The sequence below is a fragment of the Notamacropus eugenii genome, chromosome 5, assembly GCF_028372415.1.
Source record: "Notamacropus eugenii isolate mMacEug1 chromosome 5, mMacEug1.pri_v2, whole genome shotgun sequence".
NCBI classification, from domain to species: Eukaryota; Metazoa; Chordata; class Mammalia; order Diprotodontia; family Macropodidae; genus Notamacropus; species Notamacropus eugenii.
In genome coordinates this window covers 58,028,519-58,050,261 of record NC_092876.1, presented here as the reverse complement: position 1 = coordinate 58,050,261, position 21,743 = coordinate 58,028,519, and the positions used below count along the sequence as shown (strand labels likewise).

The following is a 21,743-nucleotide window of genomic DNA, read 5'->3' as shown; positions in this document are numbered from 1 at the left end:
AAAATTCATCTGGAAGATCAAAAGGTCAAGAATACCAAGAAAATCAATGAAAAAATATAAAGGAAGGTGGTCTAGCATATCAGATGTCAAACTATATTATAAAGCAGTAATCACCAAAACTATTTGGTACTGGCTAAGAAATAGAGTGGTGGATCATTGGAGAAGATTAGGTACACGAGACATAGTAGTCAATGACCATAATAACCAAATGTTTGATAAACTCAAAAGACCACAACCTTTGGGATAAGAACTCACTATTTGACAAAAACCACCGGGAAAACTGGAAAACAATAGGGCACAAACTAGGCATAGACCAACATCTCACACCATATGCAAAGATAAGGTCAAGATGGATATATGATTTAGACGTAAAGGGTGATACCATAAGCAAAGTAAGAGAGCAAGAAATAGTCTACCTGTCACATCTATGAAGAAGTGAAGAATTTGTGACCAAATAAGAGACAGAGAGCATTACAAAGTATAGAATAGATAATTTTTGGTATATTAAAATAAAAAGCTTTTGTAAGAACAAAACCAAGGTAACCAAAATTATAAGGAAAATAGAAAGCTAGGAAACAATCTTTATCACAAGTGTCTCTGATAAAGGCCTAATTTCTCAAATACATAGAGAACTGAGTAAAATTTAAAAGAATTCAAGTCATTCCCCAATTGTTAAATGGTCAAAGGATATGAACAGGAAGTTTTCAGATGAAGAAATCAACTATCTACAGTCATACTAAAAAATGCTTTAAAACACTATTTTAGAGAAATAAAAATTAAAATAACTCATAAGTACCACCTTCTACTTATCAGATTGACTAATATAGCAGAAAGTGAAAATGATAAATGTTGGAGAAGATGTGGGAAATTTGAGACCCTAATGCATTGTTGGTGGAGTTATGAAATGATCCAACCATTCTAGAGGGCATTTTGAAACTATGTCCAAAGGACAACCAAACTATACATACTCTTTGATCTAGCAATACCATGTCTAGGTCTGCATCCCAAAAAGATAAAAAAGGGGAAGAGGACCTACATGTGCAAAACTATTTATAGCAGCCCTTTTTGTAGTGGTAAAATATTGGAAATTGAGGAGATGCCCATCCATTGGGGAATGGTTGAACAAGTTGTGGTATATGAATGTAATGGAATGCTATTGTGCTATAAGAAATGATGAAGAGGTACATTTCAGAAAAATCTGGAAAGACTTGTATGAACTGATGCAAAGTGAGATGAGCAGAACCAGGAAAACATTATACACAATATCAGTAATATTGTGGGATGATTAACTCTGGATGACTCAAATCTTCTAAGGAACCCAAAGATCCAAGACAAGTAGAAAAGACTGAGGCAGGAAAATGCTATCCACATGCAGATAAAGGTCTGATGGATTCTGAATGTAGATTAAAACATACTTTTTCACTTACTTTTTTCTTTTTGTGTGTGTGTGTTTTTTCTTTCTGATCTGTTTCTTCTTTCACAATTGTGACTAATACAGAAATATGTTTGACGTGATAGCACATATATAACCTTTATCAAATTGCCTACCATTTTAGGGGAGGGAGGGAGAAAAATTTGGAAATCAAAGTCTTGTAAAAAAGAATACTAAAAATCATCTCGACATGTAATTGGGAAAATAAATAAAATAGCATTTAAAAAAATAAATAGAATCTATATCAGGGAAACTTGCTGCCAAGATTTTTTCCCATCATTTATCTACTTCTCTTTTAACTTTAACTAAGATGCTTTTGTTTGTGGAGAAAAAAGACTTCAATTTTAGGTAGTCAAAACTGTCCATTTTGCTTATGTTTTCTTCTCTGTCCTTTATTTGATCACAAACTCTTTCCCTATCCGTAAATCTAATGGATATTTTCTTCCTTACCTCTCTAATTTTTTAAGGATATTACCCTGTCCAAATCATATACTCACTCAAGCTTACCTTGGCATATGGCTTGAGAAGCTGGCTTCTACTTAGTTTCTACCGGTCTGGTTTCTAGTTTTCCCAAGAGTTTTTTTTATCAAAAAATGAATTCTTACCCTAAGAGCTGGGATCTTTGAGTCCATACTGTGCTCTTTTGCTTCTGTATAGCGCAGGGGTGAGGAATCTGCAGGTTCCTAATCTGCAGGTTCAAGGCCACATGTGACCCTCTAGGTCCTCAAGTGTGGACCTTTGACTGAATCCAAACTTCACAGAATAAACCCCCTTAAAAAAGCATATAATCTGTACTACAGTGCATACCTCATCTGTTCCATTGACAGACCTATTTCTTAACCAGCAACAAATTGTTTTGAGATCTGGTACTGAGAGGCCCCCTTGCCCCTAAGAAAACTTTTATAATCTAAATGCTTGAAATTTCTCTGACCTTTTGCCCCAAGAGGCTCAAACCAAATTTTTTTTACATGCCCTATAAGAAATTCTCACAGTTGGTCCAGGGAGCAGGTAGTGAGTAGGATTTATCCTCTTCAAATTTCCCAAGGGAGTGAGGGAGGAACTGAAGTTCATATATCAAATACATGACAAAGGCGGCAGATGAGATTACCTTTGTGTCTCTAGGACCTAGTGTCTTAGGTCCTGGATTTCTAAACCATGTCCCCTCTCTCATCAAAATGCCACTCATCTTCTAGGTCCTGTGGCCCCAGATAGAAGAGCTAGGGATTCCTGGACAGGGAGGGTGTTCATGGAGTTCCAGGTCTCTGGCTCAATGAGGTGTTTCTGGGATAGGTTCTAGCTCCTCCTTCTTTGAAGGAAAGGCCAGGGTGGGCTTCCTCAGGATGGCCAAAGGCAGGTTATTGTCAACAACAGTCCTGTCCATATTTGGACCAAGTAGGCTTTGCTAATTCCAAAAGAGTAGAAGAGGGAATGTCCTTTCTGTCTGTTTGTCCTGGTCACTGGATTAAACCACAGAGCCCCATCTCATCTGAGAAGACTGAAGATGTCAGAGATGGGGGAAAATCTTTATTTTTTAGCTGATTTCAAGAACAGAGGGAAGAGTGCAGCTAGGTGGTACAGTGGAGTCAGGAGAACCCGAGTTCAAATTCAGCCTCAGACACTTGACACATAGCTGTGTGACCCTGGGTGAGTCACTTAACCATGATTGCTTTGCAAAAAAAAGACACAGAGAGAAAGAACAGAGAATATCTTTCGTGAAGGTTGTTATTTTCCTGGAGCAAGTACATTTTAGGTCAACTAACCTTTCTCAAGATTTCCTTCCCCATCTCCCTTTAGAGAGTCTTTGCTATAGGCCAGAGGAGAGTTTTGGGAAAACCTCCACACAAGAAGTCAGACCATGATGCTGTCCCATCTTTTGCTCCTCTGCTTGCTTCTGAAGACCTTTTCCCTGAGAGTCTGCCTTGTCAATCAGGAAAATCCTGGTCTCAAGACTCACTGACTACTGGAAGTCCTGAAGGATTTCTACAAGCTTTCCTTGTCTCTCAGTTTGGATATGAAGTTCCTGGGGCTACTTCCTAGAATTCTTCTTTCTTTACATCAGATCTGTCTTTAATCTGGTCCCCTTCCCCTTCTCTTTCCTTTAGATGCACCCACCAGAGTGACTGGGGAAGGTGTCTGGCACGGGAGTTGGAGTCAGAGGACCAGGAGAGCACACTAGCTCTGGAGTCATTCAACATGCATGTACAAAAGGCCAGGGACTGAGCTAAACACTGGGCATTAATTGGAGGCAAAAAATACAGTCCCTGCCCACAAAAAGCTTCTATTCTAACTGCATTGAACATTCTGTACATACAGTGTAATCAGAAGTTAATCTGAGTGGGAAAGGGACCAGTAGTATGTGTATGCTGTTGGAGAAGAGGATAGGAAAGGCTGCCTATGGAAGGTGGGATTTGAGCTGAGTCTTGAAGGGACCCAGGGTACCTGGGAGGTGAAGGTGTGAAAGGAGAAGATTTTGGGCATGGGGGGACAGTGAGAGTAAATGCACAGTGAAGAGATGGTGGCTGGAGGCCAGAGTTACTGGACCACTGAGTTGGTGGAGGACAGTGAAGCAAAAGAAGCCTGAAAAGGTAGGAAAGGGCCACGTGGGGAAGGGCAAGCAGAGGATTTGAACTTCGATCTGGAGGCAACAGGAAACCACTGGAGTTTATTGACAGAGGAGGGATGTAGTCAAGCCTAGATTTTAGGAAGATCCACTCTGGCAGCTGAATGGAGGATGGATTAGAGAGGGGAGACTTGAGGCAGGCAGACCCCTAGCAGGCTATGGTCATAGTCCAAGTGTAAGGTGATGAGGGTCAGCACAGGGATGGTGGCAGAGTCAAAAGAAAGGAGAGTTTGGTAGTATGTTAGATGTGAGGTGTGTGTGAGTGTGGAACTGAAGATGACTCGATGTCTGCAAGTTTGGGTGACTGGGAAGATAGTGATCAAATAGAAGCTGGGAAGAAGGGAGACTCTTGAGGAGAAGAAAATAGAAGCTGGGAAGAAGGGAGACTCTTGAGGAGGAAGAAGAGGAGAGGAGAATTTTGGGTGTGTTATGTTTGAGATATCCAGTAGGTGGTTTGTGATTCAAGACAAAGGCTCAGAGAGAAGTTAGGACCAGATACATAGATCTGGGACTCACCTGCATAGAGATAACTGGACCCATGAGAGCTAATGAGATGACCAAAATAGAACTCTTTTATCCTCTGATTTAATAGCATCTATTTCGCAAGGTTGTTGTGACGAACAAATGATAGTATTTGTACGGCACTTAATCCAGTGCCTGGCACACAGTAGGTACTATATAAATGCTAGCTAGGATGATGATGCTGAGTAGTGACTTCCCTCTGTGCATTATTTCCAATTTATCTTCATATAGCTTGTTTGTACATAAGCTGTTTGCATGTCGTCTCCTCCATTAGGTTATAAGATTCTTGAGGGTAGGGACTATTTTCTGCCTCTTTTTGTTCCTGCAGTGCCTGGCACATAGTAGGTCCTTAATAATTACTTAATGACTGACTGTAAAATGATGGCTCAGAGGTTCTTTCTGACTCTTCGAGCCTATGATCTGGATTTTTCTGGATTTACCACCTATTTTTGTGTGGCTTTGGGCAAGGATATTTGCCCTTTTTTGGGCTTCAGTTTCCACAGTGGCAAAATGGGAATAACAGAGATATTATAAACCTCCAAAGGTGGATGTGAAAACCATTAAGTGCTGGGAAAAAGTGAGCGGATTATTAACCATTTACAGCTGTGGTTAAAATTTTCATAGGAGTTTGTGCTCATTTCTTGTCAAAGTACCTACCTGTGTCTGGTGTCTTAGGGAATTTGTATTTCTGGTCTACCATTCTCTGCCCTGCACCCTCCTTTCTTCTCTCTCTCTCCATGTAGTAAAAAGGGAACTTGAATCCAGAAGCACCAGATTCAGATCCCAGTTTTGCCTGACTTTGGACAATTTCTTTTCCTATGGTATCTTTGAGACCATGTAGTCGAATTCATCTACTTTATAGACGAGCAACTAAAAGCCAGGAGAGGGCAATGGAGTTGCTCAGTCACACAGCTTCTCAAGTGGCAGATGCAAGATTCCTTTGACTCCAAAGGAGAGTGTCAAGGTTCATTTTGATGCATGTCCTATGCTACCTTTCCCTCACTCTCGTCTTTTGTCTTTTCTTCATCCCCTGAGATGGCTCAGCCAATTTAAGGAGTTCTCTCTTTGCATCTCAGGTACTGAGTCAGCCCCGAATTTCCAGCAGCCATGTCAGGCCAAGCAGGGTGTCTGTCTTCTCCTTGGGAAAGTCCCACACCATTTACTGCAGTTCACCCACTTGCCGCTGAGATATTAATGTACTTCAGGGGTCAGTGGAGCCCAACAACCAAGCTGTTAATAGGCCAAAGCAATTCCAATTTCATGCCTACATGGGCTTTCCTCCATTAAGGGAAGAAGAGGGAAGAATCATTTTATTTCTGTGAGGAAAAGGGCTGGCTTCTGGGGGCTGAAGCAATCCTGCTACCAGGCAGCAGAGGGTGCCAACAGCTCACAGAAAGAACCAACGCCTGATGTTGGGGAAGAAGGAAGTAGGTGGGAGGGGGAGGGTAGTCTTGTGGGGTTGTCACAGAATCACAGACTCTCTGAGTTGGCAGGACCCTTGAAAGGCATCATTTGGAGTTAGAGGACCTGAATTTAAGTGGTAACTCTGATATTTATCTGTATGAAAGTCATTTTATTTCTCTAGGCCTCAGTTTCCCTCTCTGTAAAACTGGGCTGGGTGATCTTGAAGGTCCTTTCCAATTCTAAATCCAAACTCAACCAAGCAACAAGATGGTGTGATATAACCAGGTAAGAAGACAGGTAAGGAAGAAAGACCTGGCTTCAAGTTTGATTTCCTTCTGGCTAGGTGACCTTGGACAAGTAACTTACCTTCACAGTAGCCCAGGCAACTTTCTAAGACAATATATTACAAAGCAATTGACCATCTGGATTAGTAGTGGAGGCAGTCTCCTTGGGAAGCCTAATAACACTTAAATCACAGGCCCATCCAAAACCAACTCAATATATATTGGGTCTGATAGTTCCTATGGAACCAGGGTTAAGTCACAGTATGATGTGGTGGAAAGGACACTCAATGGCTTTGGACTCAGAGGACCTGGATTCAAATCCTGTCTCTGATGCTTACGATCTGTAAGAATTTGCGCAAAACTCTGTCTCCCTGGCACTCAGTTTCTCATCTGTAACATGAAGAGGTTGGCTTCTGAGGTTCATTTCAGCTTTAGATCTATGATCCTACATTACTAAACCTCTCTGGGCCACAGCTTCTTCATGTATATGAGCATAATACTTGTACTTCTTGACTAGGAGAAATCTCCTTTGTAGTCATTTGAGAAATCATTACTGGCACTGAATCTAGTGCTTCTGGTTTCAAGTTCCCTATGTACTATGTGCAGAGAGAGAAAGGCAGAAGAAAGGAGGATGCGGGGGCAGGGAGTGGGGGGGGGGGGCTGAGAAAGGTAGACCAGAAATACCAAATGACCCCAAACTCACTAAGACCAGAGACGAGTAGGTATTTTGACAAGAAATGACAATTGTACCATTTATGCAGGTCTTTAAGGTTTTGGCAGAACTTTGTTAAAAAGTTCTTCCTGACATCCATCCTAAATTGCTGTTTCCTCTACCCATTGTTCCTAGTTCTGCTCTAGGACCAAGCAGAAGTCAGATCCCTCTTATATTTTCAAATACTTAAAGATTGTTCTCACTTCTCTCTGCCTTGCCCTCAAATCTCTTCTTCTTTCCAGAAAACTTTAATCCCTTCAGCCAAAGAGACCAAGGCCTCCCATTTCATCCTAGACCATCTCCAGTCATCCTGATGAATATCTGGTCACTGGATCTAGATGGCTCAGGAGAAGAAAGTGAAGCTGGTGACCTTGCACAGCTCTCCCTCACTCAAAACATAGTCAAGTGCAAGTCATGTCATCATCTCTCTGATGTCATGGTCCTCTTCAAAAATGAAGGAAAAGCACAACAGCAACAATCCTTTCAACCATCCTCATGCAGTGTGGCCTTGAGGCCTTGCATTATCATGGTCACCCTCCTCTGGGGGCTCTCAAGCTTGTTTGTGACCTTCTACATGTGCTACCTAGAACTAAATGGTGTATTTCAGGTGGATCCAATTGGGGCAGAGGATAATGGATTTCATGCTGACGCTGTGTTTTTCATTCCTACTGAGTCATGCCAAGGCATTTTTAGGCTTTTTGGTGACCTCAAATCCAACTCAGACCATAAATTAAAAATGCATTCTCTCCATAAGGATGCAGTCAGGCAGATCAGCACAGTTGATTGGACCATGGCCTAGAAGTTGGATTACACAGGTCATCTGAATGGGCAGGTCATCTGACAAGTGGCTGAGCATCTGGAAGCCATGGATGAGGATTAGGAGGCCCATATAAGGACTCAGATTTGAAAGGGACCTTATACCTCATCTAAACCGACCCCCTCATTTTACAGAAAAGGAAACTGAGACCCCGAGAGGAGATCAGTCTTGTCCAAGGCTATGCAGGTAGTAAGTGGATGAGCTGGGACTTGTTGCCAGGCATGTTGACTCAAAATGTGATGCCCAAATCATCGATATAGAGTTGGAAGGCACCTTATAATGCATTTATTCCAACCCTCTGATTTTATAAATGAAGAGACCGAGGGACAGAAGGTAGAGGTGACTCTCTCAAAGGTAGTAAGTGGCAAAGATGAAATTTAAACCATGATCATCTCACATCAAATTCAGTGTTCTTTTCACTAAATTACATTCCTCTCAAATTAATGAACACACACTTAGTGCCTACTATGTGCTGAACCATACCCAGTAGCCTGGGTATACAAAAATAAAAGTGAGACAGCCTCTTCCTTCAGTAAGACAGTCAATAAGCATTAATTAACTGCTTACTGTGTGCTAGGTAGTGTGCAAAGTGCTGAGCATACAAAAAAAGACAAATATAATCTCTGCCTTTACATTTGAATAGAGGAGTAAGTAAGTAAGTAAGTAAGTAGCCAGGTAGCTACATTATGGAGTAGATGGAAGGTGATCTAAAAAAGGAAGTCCCTACCAGCTGGGAAAACCAAGAAGGCTTCCTGAAGACAGCGGAATTTGAGTTGTCTTCTATTCTAATGGCATCACCATAGTATACCATCCTGCCCCTTCCTTGCCATGTTGGCACATGTGAATGGTCAAATCGTGAACTGGTATAAGGAGCATTGCTTGGTATTTAATTAGTAGGTGTTTCTGGGTATTACTTATTTGGAGTTTGCTTAGAGAGGGGGAAGAGAGAAGATCTCAAAGCAATGGGTACTGGGGGAGAGTCATGCCTAACAGGTGGAATCTCTCTGGATTGTGGTACCACCATTGGGGGCAGGCATGCTTCCTGATCCACCCAGGGCATGCCTGTCTTGACCCAGGAAGGGAGGATCTGATGCATAGATTCACTGACCAAATGAGGACATTCTTCTGAAAACATTAGCAGTCGACTTGGAGAACAGGGGGTCCAGAATGGCCGCTTCTTGTCTTTCTAATTTACTCCCCTTCCACCCACCCTCAAGAGAGGCAAGAAGCATCGACAGTGATGGGAAGAGGCCAGACTCCAAGTCCAGAAACTTAGTCCTTCTATCTTCCACTTAATAACCATGTGACTTTGGGCATGTCACAACTTCCTTGGGCTTCAATTTTCTTTTTAAAAAACGTTTTATTGACATATTTTTGTTTTTACATCACCTTCATTTTTGAATATATCCCTCCCCCTCCCCTACTGAACAAGACATTCTTTGTAACAATGAATAAAAAATGGGGGGGAGGGAATCAGTTCAGCAAAACTAACAAATCAACACATCGACCAAGTCTGGCAGTGCATGCAGTATAACCCACTGTCTTCCCCCACCTTTGGAGGGAGATGCCTTTTCTCATCCCTTTTCTCAGGGCCAACCATAGCCATTATAATTGCGCAATATTGTTCTTTTCATGTACATTGTTACAGTCATTGCGTATCCTATTTCTTAGTTCTTCCTCATTTTTCCATGTTTATCTGAACTTTTCACACTGTTTATAACAGGGCAGATATTTCCCAGAACTCACTGATCATGACTTGTTTAACCATTCCCTAATTGAGGGGTATTTACTTTGTTTCCAGTTCTTGGCTACTACAAAAACCATTTCTTTAAATATTGTGGCATACATGAGGGCCTTTCTGTCTCTGACTTCCTTGGGGGTATGTGCCCAACCGTGGGATCTCTGGGTCAAAGTGTATCTACAGTTCAGTCACCCTTTTAGCCTAATTCCAAACGGCTTTCCAAAATGACTAGACCATTTCAGTTTTCTTGTATGTAAAATGAAATGGTTGGGTTAGGTGGTCTCTAAGGTTGCGTTGAGCTCTAGATTTCATGACTTCTCTGAGTCTCAGTCTTCTCATCTGTAAAATGGGGATCATAATGCTGACACTACTTACCTGTGGGCTTAGTGAAGAAAGTGCTTTTGCAAACCTTAAATTGCAAAAGTGGGAGTTGTTTATTATTATTTTAATATTTTTCTGGTCTCCCTGGGCCTCACGAGCCTCATGTCCCTCTTTCCCCAAACTTGGTCTCCCTATTGGAGTCAAGCCCCTCTCCATAGAGGGTTTCTTGTACCAAATCTTCACGCTAGCCTTCATGTCTTGGTTTCTGCTGGGTCACCCACCTTCTTCTCTCCTCACTTTTGGAAGATAATCCCCGTTTGTCCTCTCTTTGAAAAGAAGGCTTCCCTTGACTGAAATCATTCTGCTACTTCTTTCCTTCTGTATGGAATTTCTGTGGTTGGTCCATATTAGGCAGTCAGTCAGTCAATGAGCATTTATTAAGCACTTACTGTGTGCCAGGCACTGTACTAAGTGCCGAGGATACAAAGAAAGGCAAAAACAACTAATTGTCTCTGCCCCTGAGGAGCTCACATTCTAATAGGGGAGATACCATGGAAATAGCTAGGTATGTAAAGATATATACAAAGAATATGGAAGGTATTCTGCAAGGGGAAGGCACTAGCATGGGGGAGGGGAGTCTGGAGAAAGTAGGATTTGAGCTGTGTCTTGAAGGAAGCCAAGGGGAGCCAGGAGCCCAAGAGGAGGAGGGAAGAATAGTTTAGTCATGGGAGATAACCAATACAAAAGCTTGGAGTTGGGAGATGAAGGATCTTGGATGAGGAAAAGAAAGAAGGTAAGCATAGCTGAACTATAGAGTATGCAGATAGGAGTAAGATGTAAGGAGATTGGAAAGGTAGGAAGGGGTTTTGAATGTCAAACACAGGGGGTTCCATTTGATTCTGGAGTCACTGAGGCTCACTGAACAGTGGGGGTAACCCAGCTTGAGTGTTAGGAGAGTCACTTTGGCAGTTGAGTAGGGGACAGGTTAACATGGGAGGGCCTTGAGGCAGAGGGACCCATGAGAGTATCCAGGTGAGAGAGGGAGACCTGAATCAGGCAAGGGAACATCTCAATGCACATCTAATGCGGCCTTTGTCTTCCTGGAGTCCGGAATGTGGAAATTCTGAGAAAGTTTCAGTTTAGGATTAGAAACTTTAGGTCTGAAAGGGACCTTAGAGTTCGTTTAGTTCAATCCCTTTCTTTTACAGAGAAGGTAACTGAAGTACAGAGAGTGGAAGGGACTTGTCCAGTGTCAGGCAGGCAATAAGGTGGTATAGCTAGTGGTAGAATGAACAGGGGGTTCAAATCCTTCCTGTGATGCTTAATTTACCCATGTATCTAGGTAATAATAACTAGCATTTATACGGCACTTGGTTTGCCAAATGCTTTACATAGATAATCACAACAAACCTATGAGGTAGGTGCTATTATTATCCCCATTGTATAGGTGAGAAAACTGAGGCTGAGAGAGGTTTAATGATATCCAAAGTCACACAGTTAGTCAAAGTCTGAAGCAGAATTCAGACTTAGTTCTTCAAGTCCGGTGGTCTATTCAACATGCCAACTAGCTGCCGCTCTGAACCTCAATTTCCTCATGTGTGAAATGGGTTTAAAAACATTTACAGTGATCAGCCTCACAGGTTTGTTAGGGGCAAGTGTTCCATAGATCTTTAAGCAGCAGACTCAGAATTCAAGTCCAGGCTTGATTCAGATTCTAACGGCGGTAACTCATATTTATTGTGCCTCGCTGCCTTTGGTAGAAGGCAGTTGAAACGGGAGTTTTCCCTGGGAGCAAGAGCCGGGTCTATTCTTTCTGTCCATCGCTCTCAGGGTCCTCCTCCCACAGTGCCTGCTGCAGTCCTGAAGCCACATCCAATCCTCCAGAAATGAACCCACGAATGAAAAGAACATGCCAAGCCGCTGACCAATAGGGGAAAATGGTTTCGTTTCTTTTAATTAAACTGACTGAGGAAGCCAAGACACAGACAGAAAGAGACCGAGAACAAGACTTGGAAATAGTTTTAGAAAAGAAATGAAACCCGACCGATGGACGGAGATGTGGATGGCGGATGGAGCCACCGAGAGGAGAGGGGTCTCAGATCTTCACGTCAACTCGAGGATCACTGTGAGGGCGAACACCCAAGTCAGCCTGGCCAGGACCGGGGTCGGAGCCGAACCTGCGGAAAAACGCAGAGGCGAGCGTTAACTCAAGGGGGCATTTGGGATCAGCCACGATGGGCATTTTGTATATCCCGCGGCATCACATTCAGGGAAGGGCTCGCGTTTGATCCACCAGTCAAATCATCAACCTAGAGCCTGGAAGGGTCTTAGAGGTCAGCAAGCCCAACCCTGTCCTTGGTCCTGAGAGATGAGAGACTTCGCAAACATCACAGGTAGAAAATGGAAGAACTAAGATTTAAACCGAGTTTCTCGGACTCTTTCCCCCTCCCTTTCCTCTCTCACCCTTTTCCTCCTTCCCTCCTTTTTTCTCTCTCTCCCCTTCTCCCTCACTCGTTTTTGTCTCTCCTTCCCCTTTTCTCCTTCACCCCTCTCCATCTCCCTCTCCCTCTCTCCCTCTTCCTCTCGTTCTCTCCCTCTTTTCTTCCCTTCTCTCCGCTTTCCCCTCCTTCTCTCTCCCTTCCCTGTCTCCCCCTCCCCCTCTCTCCTCCCCTCTCTCTCCTCTCCTCCTTTCTCCCTTTCTTTTTCCCCGTTCTCTCTCCCTCTTTGTCTTTCTCCTCCTGCTCTCCTCTCTCACTTCTTCTCTCTCCTTTCCTCTCCCTCCCTCTCTATCCCCCTTTTCTACCTTCCCTCTCTCCCTCCCTCTCTCTCCTCCTTTTCCCTCCATCTTTCTCTCTGTTTCATTCTCTCTGTCTGTCTGTCTCTCTCTGTTGATTGGAAAGATCAGTGTTTCTGAAGTGAGATTCAAATCTACTCAAATCCTACCTCTGATGCTTACAAACTGTGTGACCTTGGGCAACATTTCTGGGCCTAAGTTTCCTCATCTGTCAAATGAGAGGCTGAGACTAGATGGTCACTGAGGTCCCTTCGACTATAGATTGAGGGTCTTATGATTTTAAATGTAGTACACTTTCCATCACATTTAACTGCTTAACATGATTTAATTTCATTTAATTTCCAGTCAAACAAATAGAGTTGGCACAGTGTGTTTTTCTGAACTGTCTAGTCTCTCCAACCCTCCTTCAGTGTGGATAATTGGGGCAGGTCTGTATATAAAGAGCTATCAGGAGTCACCTCATTCGCTGTGCGAAACAACCTAGAAGGAATTAAAGACATTTGATTAAAATTTAATTAGGGATAGCATTCGAGGCTGTTTGATTTGCTCTTGGACTCAGGCTGTAAAAAGAAAAAAAAAGATTCCCCCCTAGAGAGCACCTTTCATCTACACTCTCCAAACACCTCATTTCACTAGAAATGGAGATAAGAGGAAACAGGACGGGAGGCTGAGAAGGCACACAGCCGCCTGCTGCATACAAACCGAGCTGATGCAGAGAACACGTCCCAATCCTCTTCTGTCCCACACTCTTCCGTAGCTCCCTATTGCTTACTGAGGACAGTGAAAATTCTTTTGTTTGATGTTTAAGGCCTATACTACATTTCAAACTAGTTTCTTCTTCTTCTTCTTCTTCTTCTTCTTCTTCTTCTTCTTCTTCTTCTCCTCCTCCTCCTCCTCCTCCTCCTTCTTCTCTCTCTCTCTCTCTCTCTCTCTCTCTCTCTCTCTCTCTCTCTCTCTCTCTCTCTCTCTCCAATCTGGGTTGAGTGACTTGTTCCGGGTCACACAGCTGCTAAATATCTCAGACTGAATTTGGACTTATGTCCTTCTGACTCCAGGACCAGTGCTCTATCCATTGTGCTATCTTGCTGCCCCCAAAGGACTTTTCCAGATTTATTCTAATTTATCCACATGCTTCAATGTCATGGTCAAACTAGCCAACTCTCCATCTCCCAAACAAGCTCTGTGATCTCCATTCTCTTGGGTTTTTCCTCCTTACAAAGCTCTTCCTCCACCTCTTCAATTGCTTAATTCTACATGTCTAAGTTGCTCAAGATCACACAGGTGCTAAGCAGCAGAACCCATTTCTACCTGAGTCTCTGTTTGAACACAAATGCATGTATATAAACAGTGGCATTAGTGGACAGAGAAGGTTGCACATGGAGGCAGGAAGGCCTGAACTGGAATCCCCAGTCATACACTCTCTGGGCGTGTGAGTCCCTGAATCTCATTCAGCTTCAGTTTTCCCATCTACAAAATGGGGACAATAGTACTGCCTACCTTCTAGGATTGTTGTGAGGATCAACGGAGTTAATAAATGTAAAGCACTTTGCAAACCTTTGAGCACTATGTAGATGCTGACTAGTGTTGTTATTATTTCACATACGTAGCTCTCTCTGCCTCTCTGGTCCTTCTTTTGGCATGATTCTTCTTCCTGGCTCTCTATCAGAGGTTTCTTCTATCTGGGACTGTGCAAAAAAGTGATGATTGGGATACAGAAGGTCTGGGTTTAACCATGGGTTTTGCTGCTTGTGCTCTACCCAAGTGAACCTGGGGAAGTCACTCAATTTTCTCCAAAATGGCGGTGATGGATGAGATGCTTTCAAAACTCCCTTCTGGTTCTACCTCTATGTTCCCAGGTCCCTTCACTATGTGTGTCTTGGTATGTATTGGTCTCTCTCTCTGTGTTCAGAGCTCAGCCAGGTCAAGGAGTAGCCAGGGGGCCTGGAGAAGCAGCTGGAAGCTCCAGGAACCACAGGGTAATCCCAGCAGTCCTTGGGCAAAGCCTCCAATGGAAGGCTCTAGGTGTGTGTTTGGGATGGTGGTTAGTTCTGTGTCACCACAAATAAGGTGGTAGTTGTGTGAAGCAGAGATGGAAAGAGCCCTGAGCCAGAGGTAGGAGACTGGGACTTGAGTCCTGGCTTTGATACTAATAGTAAGTTATTTATTCGGCTTAGATATCAATAAGCAGAGGGGAAATAAGCCATTTCCCCTCTCTTGGTCTCAGTCTTGTCATTTGTCGAATTTGTCATTTGTGGAATTGTTCTAAATGGTTACTCTTCTAAAATTCTGTGTTTTAGCATTTTATATTCTAAGATCCTTTCAAGTTCTGACATTCTCTTTCCTAAGGAACCTCCCAGCTCTGACATTCTGTGTTCTAAGGGCCCTCTGAGCTCGAGGGGCTCTCATAGCTCTGACTTTCTATATTTTAAGGCTCCTTTCAGTCCTGACATCCTATGTTCTAATAAATCTCCCAGCTTTGAGGTTCTGTGTTGTAAGATTCCTTCCAGCTCTAGTATTCTGTGTTTCAAGAACCCTCCCAACTTTGCTGTTCTGTGTTCCAAAGCTCCTGCAAGGTCTATGTTCTATTATCCCATGTTCTAATATCCTTTCCTGTTCTGACATTCTATATACTAATCTCCCTTCTAGATCTGTCATTCTCCATTTGTGCATTCTAAGTTTTAAGGTCCCTTTCAGTTCTGATATTCTATGTCCTAAGGGTCCTTCAAGCCCTGACATTCTGTTCTAACATTCTGCACTGTAAGATTCTTTCCTGATCCTACATTCTCTATGATAGTCTCTAAAAGGAGGTTCCAATCTAACCCAATAGCTAGTTGGTTAGAGCTTTTGATTACCCCTAGGCTCTAAAAGATGTTCTCTTGAATCTGGGATTCTGTGGCCAACCAGTTGGTCCTTGAGGATATCAGATACAATGTGGATGAAGATCTGAGAATGGAGGGGGTTGAGTCTTGTGGTCAGAGCGATTAGCGATATGAGTCAGAGAGGGGGAGAATGCATAAGAAAGATGCATGTGGGAGCTGAGAGTCTGAGTCATTGTGTGTGTTTGTGGATGAGTCCAGGTGTGAAACCCCAGTAGTCTGGGAAACTGTTTGGGTGCCGATCTCCAGAGGGTTGGGTTTACCTCTGAGTGAACAATGATTTAGGACACCAAGTAGCAGTTGTACCCAACCAGTGTGTCTAGCCAGAGACACTCGGTCCACATTGGGTCCTACTGCTCTCCTCATCAAGCTTCTCTAGCTTATGGGATAAAAGGACCCAGGCAGATGGTGTTTGAATGGCATGATTCTGAGCCTCCAGTCATCTCCTGAGAGATCCTGGGAGGGAAAGGTGTTCAAGTGAACTCAACACCAGAATGTCTGAGCCTGAATGTGATGGAACTGATCATGGGAAGCTGTAAGAATTAAAAGTGACCCAGAGTCACATGGGTTGTTTTAGTGGGGTAGTGGACTCCCCATCCCAGGAAGACTTCTAGTCAAAGCTGGATGGATGACTGCTGGTCCAGTGAGTCGTAGAGGGGACTCATGCTCAGACATGAGCTGGACCACTTGGCTGCTGAGATCTCTTCTTCCATCATAGAATCATAGCTCTAGAGCTAGAAGGGGCTCAGGGACCATCTAATCCAACCACCTTCCTTTAAGTGATGTGCCACAGGTCACACAGGTACTAGGCATCAGAAGGGGAGTTTGAACCCAGGCCCTCCAGCTCTAGAAATGAACCACTGTTCCATGCTGACATCTTTTGCCATAGACATCGTTCTCATCTGATCCTTTCCTCTGGGACCCAGTACTGCCTCCTTAGCATATTTAAGGCCATCTTCTTAAATGTGGTTTTGTTTCCTTCCAGGGAGGGTTAGTCAATCTATAAATGGTTAAAAAATGATGAAAGCAGTATTGTCTTATGGAAAGAGCCTTCGGCTGAGAGGCAGGAGACCTGGTTTGAGGCCTCTATCAGCTCTAATGTGCTGAGCTCCACCTCTCTCTGGATCCATTTTCTTATCAGTAGAGGCAGCATTAGAGCCCAAGTCTCCTTACTTTTGGTTTAGGGCTCTTCCCATTGCAATATGTTGCCTTTAACCTGATCAGTCACAAAGATGATGCCAGGGGACAAGTCTGGCATAAAAATATCTAGAATATTAATAACAACAGAAAAATGGAGAGAGTGCTTTAAGATTTGTGCCTTAGAGCAGTCTTGGGAGGTAGGTGCTATTATATTTTCATTCTTCCCTCATTTTACAGATGAGGAAACTGAGGCAAATAGAAATGAAAAGACTTTCCCAGGGCCATACAATTTTTAAGTTTCTGAGGCAGGATTTGAACTCAAGTCTTCCTGACTTCCAAGTCCAAGTTCATTGTGATACCTTAGGATACATATATCTGCTGATTGAGGACTTTGGGCACAGGGGGTCATCTCCCTGCCAACTTCATGTCTTGACTATTGTAACTTTGTAAAGGACCAGGCTTTAGTTTGAAATGGGGCCAAGTAGAGAAAAATGCCCCATCTGAGAAATGGGGTTGGGCTGTGGGAGTCCAGGAAGCAGATACGGCAACCTCCTTCCAAGAGTCCCTCACCCATCCAGAACATCTTTCAGTTTCTAGTTATAAGTCCAAAAGGAGAAACTTACCATTGGAGTCCTCTGTTCCTCTGGGAATATTTGGGTTTTCTGTAGGAGACAAGAAAAGAAGATCGATAAGGGCCTGAGCAAAGTCACAGAGAGGTCGAGTGAAAGCCAGGTCCTGCAGCACAAGGATGAGGCCTGAAAGATGGACCTTGGGGTGGCTTTGGGAGATTCAGAGGCTAAGTCCTGGCTCTCTGGACTTCAGACCTTGTACAAGTACTACCTCATACTTCTTGGGGCCTCACTGTAAATGAAGGATGTTGGAATAGATAATTCTGAAGGTTTTTTCTGGTGGTAAATCTATGATTCTGCCATTTTGATATGTTCTACCACTCTAACTTTTGGGAGAGCCAGGATGGGCACCCAGAGGTCATTCTCCCAGGGGATTGAATGATACATTTGTAAGGCATTTAGCACAGTGCCAGGAACATAATAGGTGCTATGCAGACAAATGTTTGTCTCCTTCCTACAACACTGCCTCCAAATTATCCAACTTCAAAGTCCTGTATGAATGATTGTTATTTTCACTAAATTTCTGTAATTATAATAACAGTAAAAGCTAACATTTTAATATCTCTTAAAGCTTGCAAAGCACTTTATAAAAATTATTTATCATCACAACATTCTTGGGAGGTAGGTGCTATTTTCATCCCCATTTTACGGATGAGAAAACTGAGAGATTAAATCTCTGGGAGCAACCTCATGTACATCAGCCCGGTTGTGGACTAGGTTCTCCCAGTTCTCTAAGAACACTAACAATCATCTCTCAATGTTCCCCTGTTCTGGCATTCACTACCCTTTGTTGTTGGAAAGTTCTTTTGTGTGTGTGTGTGTGTGTGTGTGTGTGTGTGTGTGTGTGTGTGTGTGTGCCTAATCTGGTTCTCTCATGCAGCTTGTCAGGGTTATTTCTTTGGGTTTGGTCCCTTCCAACTGCAACTCCAAATCCATGATCCGCCATGGAGGAGAAGAGCTGGGTGGTTTCCTGATTACCATCTGTCTAGAACTGGGTGGGCATACAGCCACAGCGATCTTTTAATCTTTGAGCAAAGGGACACCTCTTTTATGGCCTTCATAGGATTTAGAGTTGAAAGAGATGATCTAGTTCAGTATTTCACAGTTGAGAGAGAGGAAATTTACTTACCCAAGGCCATACTGATAGTAAGTAGCAGAGACAGGATTTGAACACAGGTCTTCTGCTCCCAAATATAGTGATCTTTTCTTTACACCTCCTACTTCCCTTGTTCCAGCTGGGTTTCTGATCCAAAGAGCACCTTCCCCTCCAATCCCTACCCATTAGTGTGTCCTTTCAGATTAAGGTTTGGAGCTGGAAGAAACCCTAAAGATCATAGATATAGAGCTGGAAGTGACTTGAGAATTTGTCTAGTTCAATCTCTTATTTTGCAAATGGGGAAATTGAGGCCTAGGGAGGCTAAGTTATATGTAAAGTTATATTCTATAACTTACAAGGTTGACCTTATAAGTCCAAGGTTACATAGCTAATAAGTAATGCAATCAGGATTCAAATCCAGGTCATCAGATTCCAAAACCCAGGGCTCTTTCTGCTCTACTCCTTCAAGGCCAGTGTACAAGGTAGGTAAGGGGTCTTGGAGTCAGGAAGACACTAGTTCAAGTCTTGCCTTAGACACCAGTGATGTGACCTTGGAAAAGTCACTTAACTGCCACCTGTCTCCCTTTCTTCATCTGTAAAATGGAGAATAATAAGAGAACCTAGGGTTATTGTGACGATTGAATGTATAAAGTGTTCTGCAAAACTTAAATCACCATATAAACTCCTGTAACTAATAATAATATTATGATTAGTTAATAGATGGCCATCCTCTAATTGGCACTTCCGTCCCTGTGGCTCAAATGCGATCCCTCCTGACAAGAAAGGCCCATTTCTTCTAGGCATGGACAGATGCCCTGCTCCCTCTCCTCCCACTTCCTTGGCTTGGGCTGGTTCCCTACCAAATACGATGAGGCGAGTGTGGGTGTCGGTGGAGCCCAGGGGGTTCTGGGCCGTACATCGGTACATGGAGCCGTTGAGCTCAGCGGGCACTCTTTCTAGCACCAACTCTTTCCCATCATGCTCGGTACTGCCATCCAGGAGACGGCTCCCTACTCGGGTCCACGTGAACAGGGGTTCAGGGAAGACTTCGTTCTATGGAGGGAAGAGACAGGAGAGGTCACCACATGTCAGACTGGAAATCAAGAGGAGGGCTGGGGAGGACCCTGGCTGGGGCTGCCTGCGCCCTGGTGGAGTGGTCACACTTCCCCCTTTAGTGAAGGGGCTGCTGAATGGCAAAAGGGGCCCCTTTGCCTCCCCCTGCCCCTACTTCCGCTCAACCCTGGCTGCCTTGGAACCCTGAAAAGGGTTTCTGACCTGAAAGCCATGGACCAGGATTCTCACGGTATCACCCACTCGGGCTCTGGCTGGCGTCATCATGATTTTTGGACCTTTGGGGGCAACTGTGGAAAGAGAGGACAGACCAAGGTAAGGGGCAGGAGACTGAACTTGCCTGTTGTGTTGGAGCCAGGGCATGGAGGGAAGCAGAGACAGAATCTGCTCCTCCCATGGATGAGGTTCATCTTGTTGTCTTCCGGCTGTTAATCACTAACCTCTGAGCTCTCATCTAGCCTTCCTGCCGAGAGTCATAGCATTAGAGCTGGGAGCAATCTTAGAATGTGGAATGCCAGAGCTTAGAACTGAGGATGTCAGAGCTGGAAGAGACTTTAGGACATAAAATGTCAAATTTGGGAGGAGGCTTAGAACCTAGACTCTCAGAGGTGGAAGTATTTAGCAGCTGTGTTCATTTTCTTTCCCTGCAATAGAAAGTAACCTCCCGAGAGAACAGACAGTTTCATTTTAATAATTGTTTCAGAGGGATGTCTTAGCTGGCTCATGCAGGGTCCTTGAGAGCTGATTGCCAAATTTTCATTTGCGAGCACTTACCCCTCAGAAATCAGCAAGGGCTATATACATCGGGGCTTGATTTCGTCTTTCGTTGATTGTCAGACTCAGGGGTGGGGAACCTTCGGCCTTGAGGCCACAGGTGGCCCTCTAGGTCCTCAGGTGTGGCCCTTTGACTGAATCTAAACTTCACAGAACAAATCCTTGGGAGGACTGCCCTTGACGACCTAGAGGGCCACCTGTGGCCTCGAGACCAAAGGTTCCCCACACCTGATTAATCTTAGGAAAGTGATGGAAAAAATGTTAAAATGCATGATTAAACTTGACAAAATATGTTCTACACACTTTTTTTTTTTGAAGAGCTGGTTGTCAAACATTTACCAGAACCCCCTAATTGTTGTCCCAGTGCTTTGTTTACATGTTGTCTCCTTCGTTATATTGTAAGCTTCTTGAGGGCAGGGACTGTCTTTTGTGTCTCTATATGTGCCCAGTACTTAGAATGGTGCCTGGCATACAGTAAAAGCTTAACAAATGCCTGTTGAAAGGATGAATGAACAGACATTAAATGTTGGAGTTGAGAGTGGGAGCTTAGAGATCATCCCTTCTGGCCCTCTCACTTTTCAGTGAGATTGCCCATGATCACAGAAACTAATTCAGAGCTTGGACTAGAATTTAGATTTTGTGAAGGCTGCTCTTTCTATCCCATCCTTAAGTAGGGGACAGATTATGAAGGGCATTGAATGCCAGGTTAAATAAGGTGCTGGAAGTCACTGAAGGCACTTGCAAGGCAGTGAGTTAGAAAGACTGATTTTGACTTAAACATGTGGGATAGTGTGGGAAAGGGCCAGGAGGCCTGGATTTAGGGAGGTCAATGAGTTGGCTAGCTCACTAACCCAGGTAAGGGTGACAAAGGGTTCACCTTGTTCTCAATTCCACAAGGTCCCCAAGCTGAGAGGACAATAGAGATATTTCTTACCACTCCCTGCTAACCGCATCACTCCCAGACCCCTTCTTGAGGTCCCTTCCCACCTAGGTCTGGGTATCAGCATGAATAAGTCTGGGGGAAGAATCAGGGGCCTTCCCAGGGTCAGGTGATATCTGGGGCCTCTCCTCAGCCTGACTTGGTGACTATGAGTGATGACCTTGTGCTGTACTTTCCAATTAGCACCTGGCAGTGTAAATGGCCTGATTCGAGAAAATGTGAAGAGGAGTCACCAGGACAGAAGGAACTGTCCTCCTGACCCTGCTCTGCCTCCCACCATTGCCACAGTAACACACCAACAGGTCCCTGCCCACGCCATGGGCCAGTATTTGGTGTTTAGGGCCCACAGGGGGGATGAGAGAACAGATTGTCCAAGACAGTCATTTCAGCCTGGTGGACACAACATGGAAGAGTGGGTGGACAGAAGGAGATGCTGACAGGCTCCTCCCTCCTACTCCCAAGCAAGCTTCTTCAGTTCCCACTTTGCTAGGCTTCCCATCCCCACTACCCCCATGAGGCATCATGGAAGGAGCCCTTCAAGAGCAGAGGACCTGGGTTTGAATCCTGGGG

At 44.0% G+C, this 21,743-nt stretch overlaps 1 protein-coding gene across 1 annotated transcript in view; it reads right to left on the bottom strand.

Annotated features, from left to right (window-relative positions):
* Positions 1-11,782: 11,782 nt before the first annotated feature.
* IGSF21 (immunoglobin superfamily member 21) overlaps positions 11,783-21,743 on the bottom strand; it is a 393,709-nt gene continuing 383,748 nt past the window's right edge. The window contains exons 7-10 of the mRNA XM_072609085.1: positions 19,664-19,749; positions 19,249-19,441; positions 17,287-17,325; positions 11,783-12,030 (exon numbers count right to left, since the gene is read on the bottom strand). Coding sequence (XP_072465186.1) covers positions 11,957-12,030; positions 17,287-17,325; positions 19,249-19,441; positions 19,664-19,749 — 392 coding nt within the window. The 3' untranslated portion in view covers positions 11,783-11,956. The remainder of the gene's footprint in view (positions 12,031-17,286; positions 17,326-19,248; positions 19,442-19,663; positions 19,750-21,743) is intronic.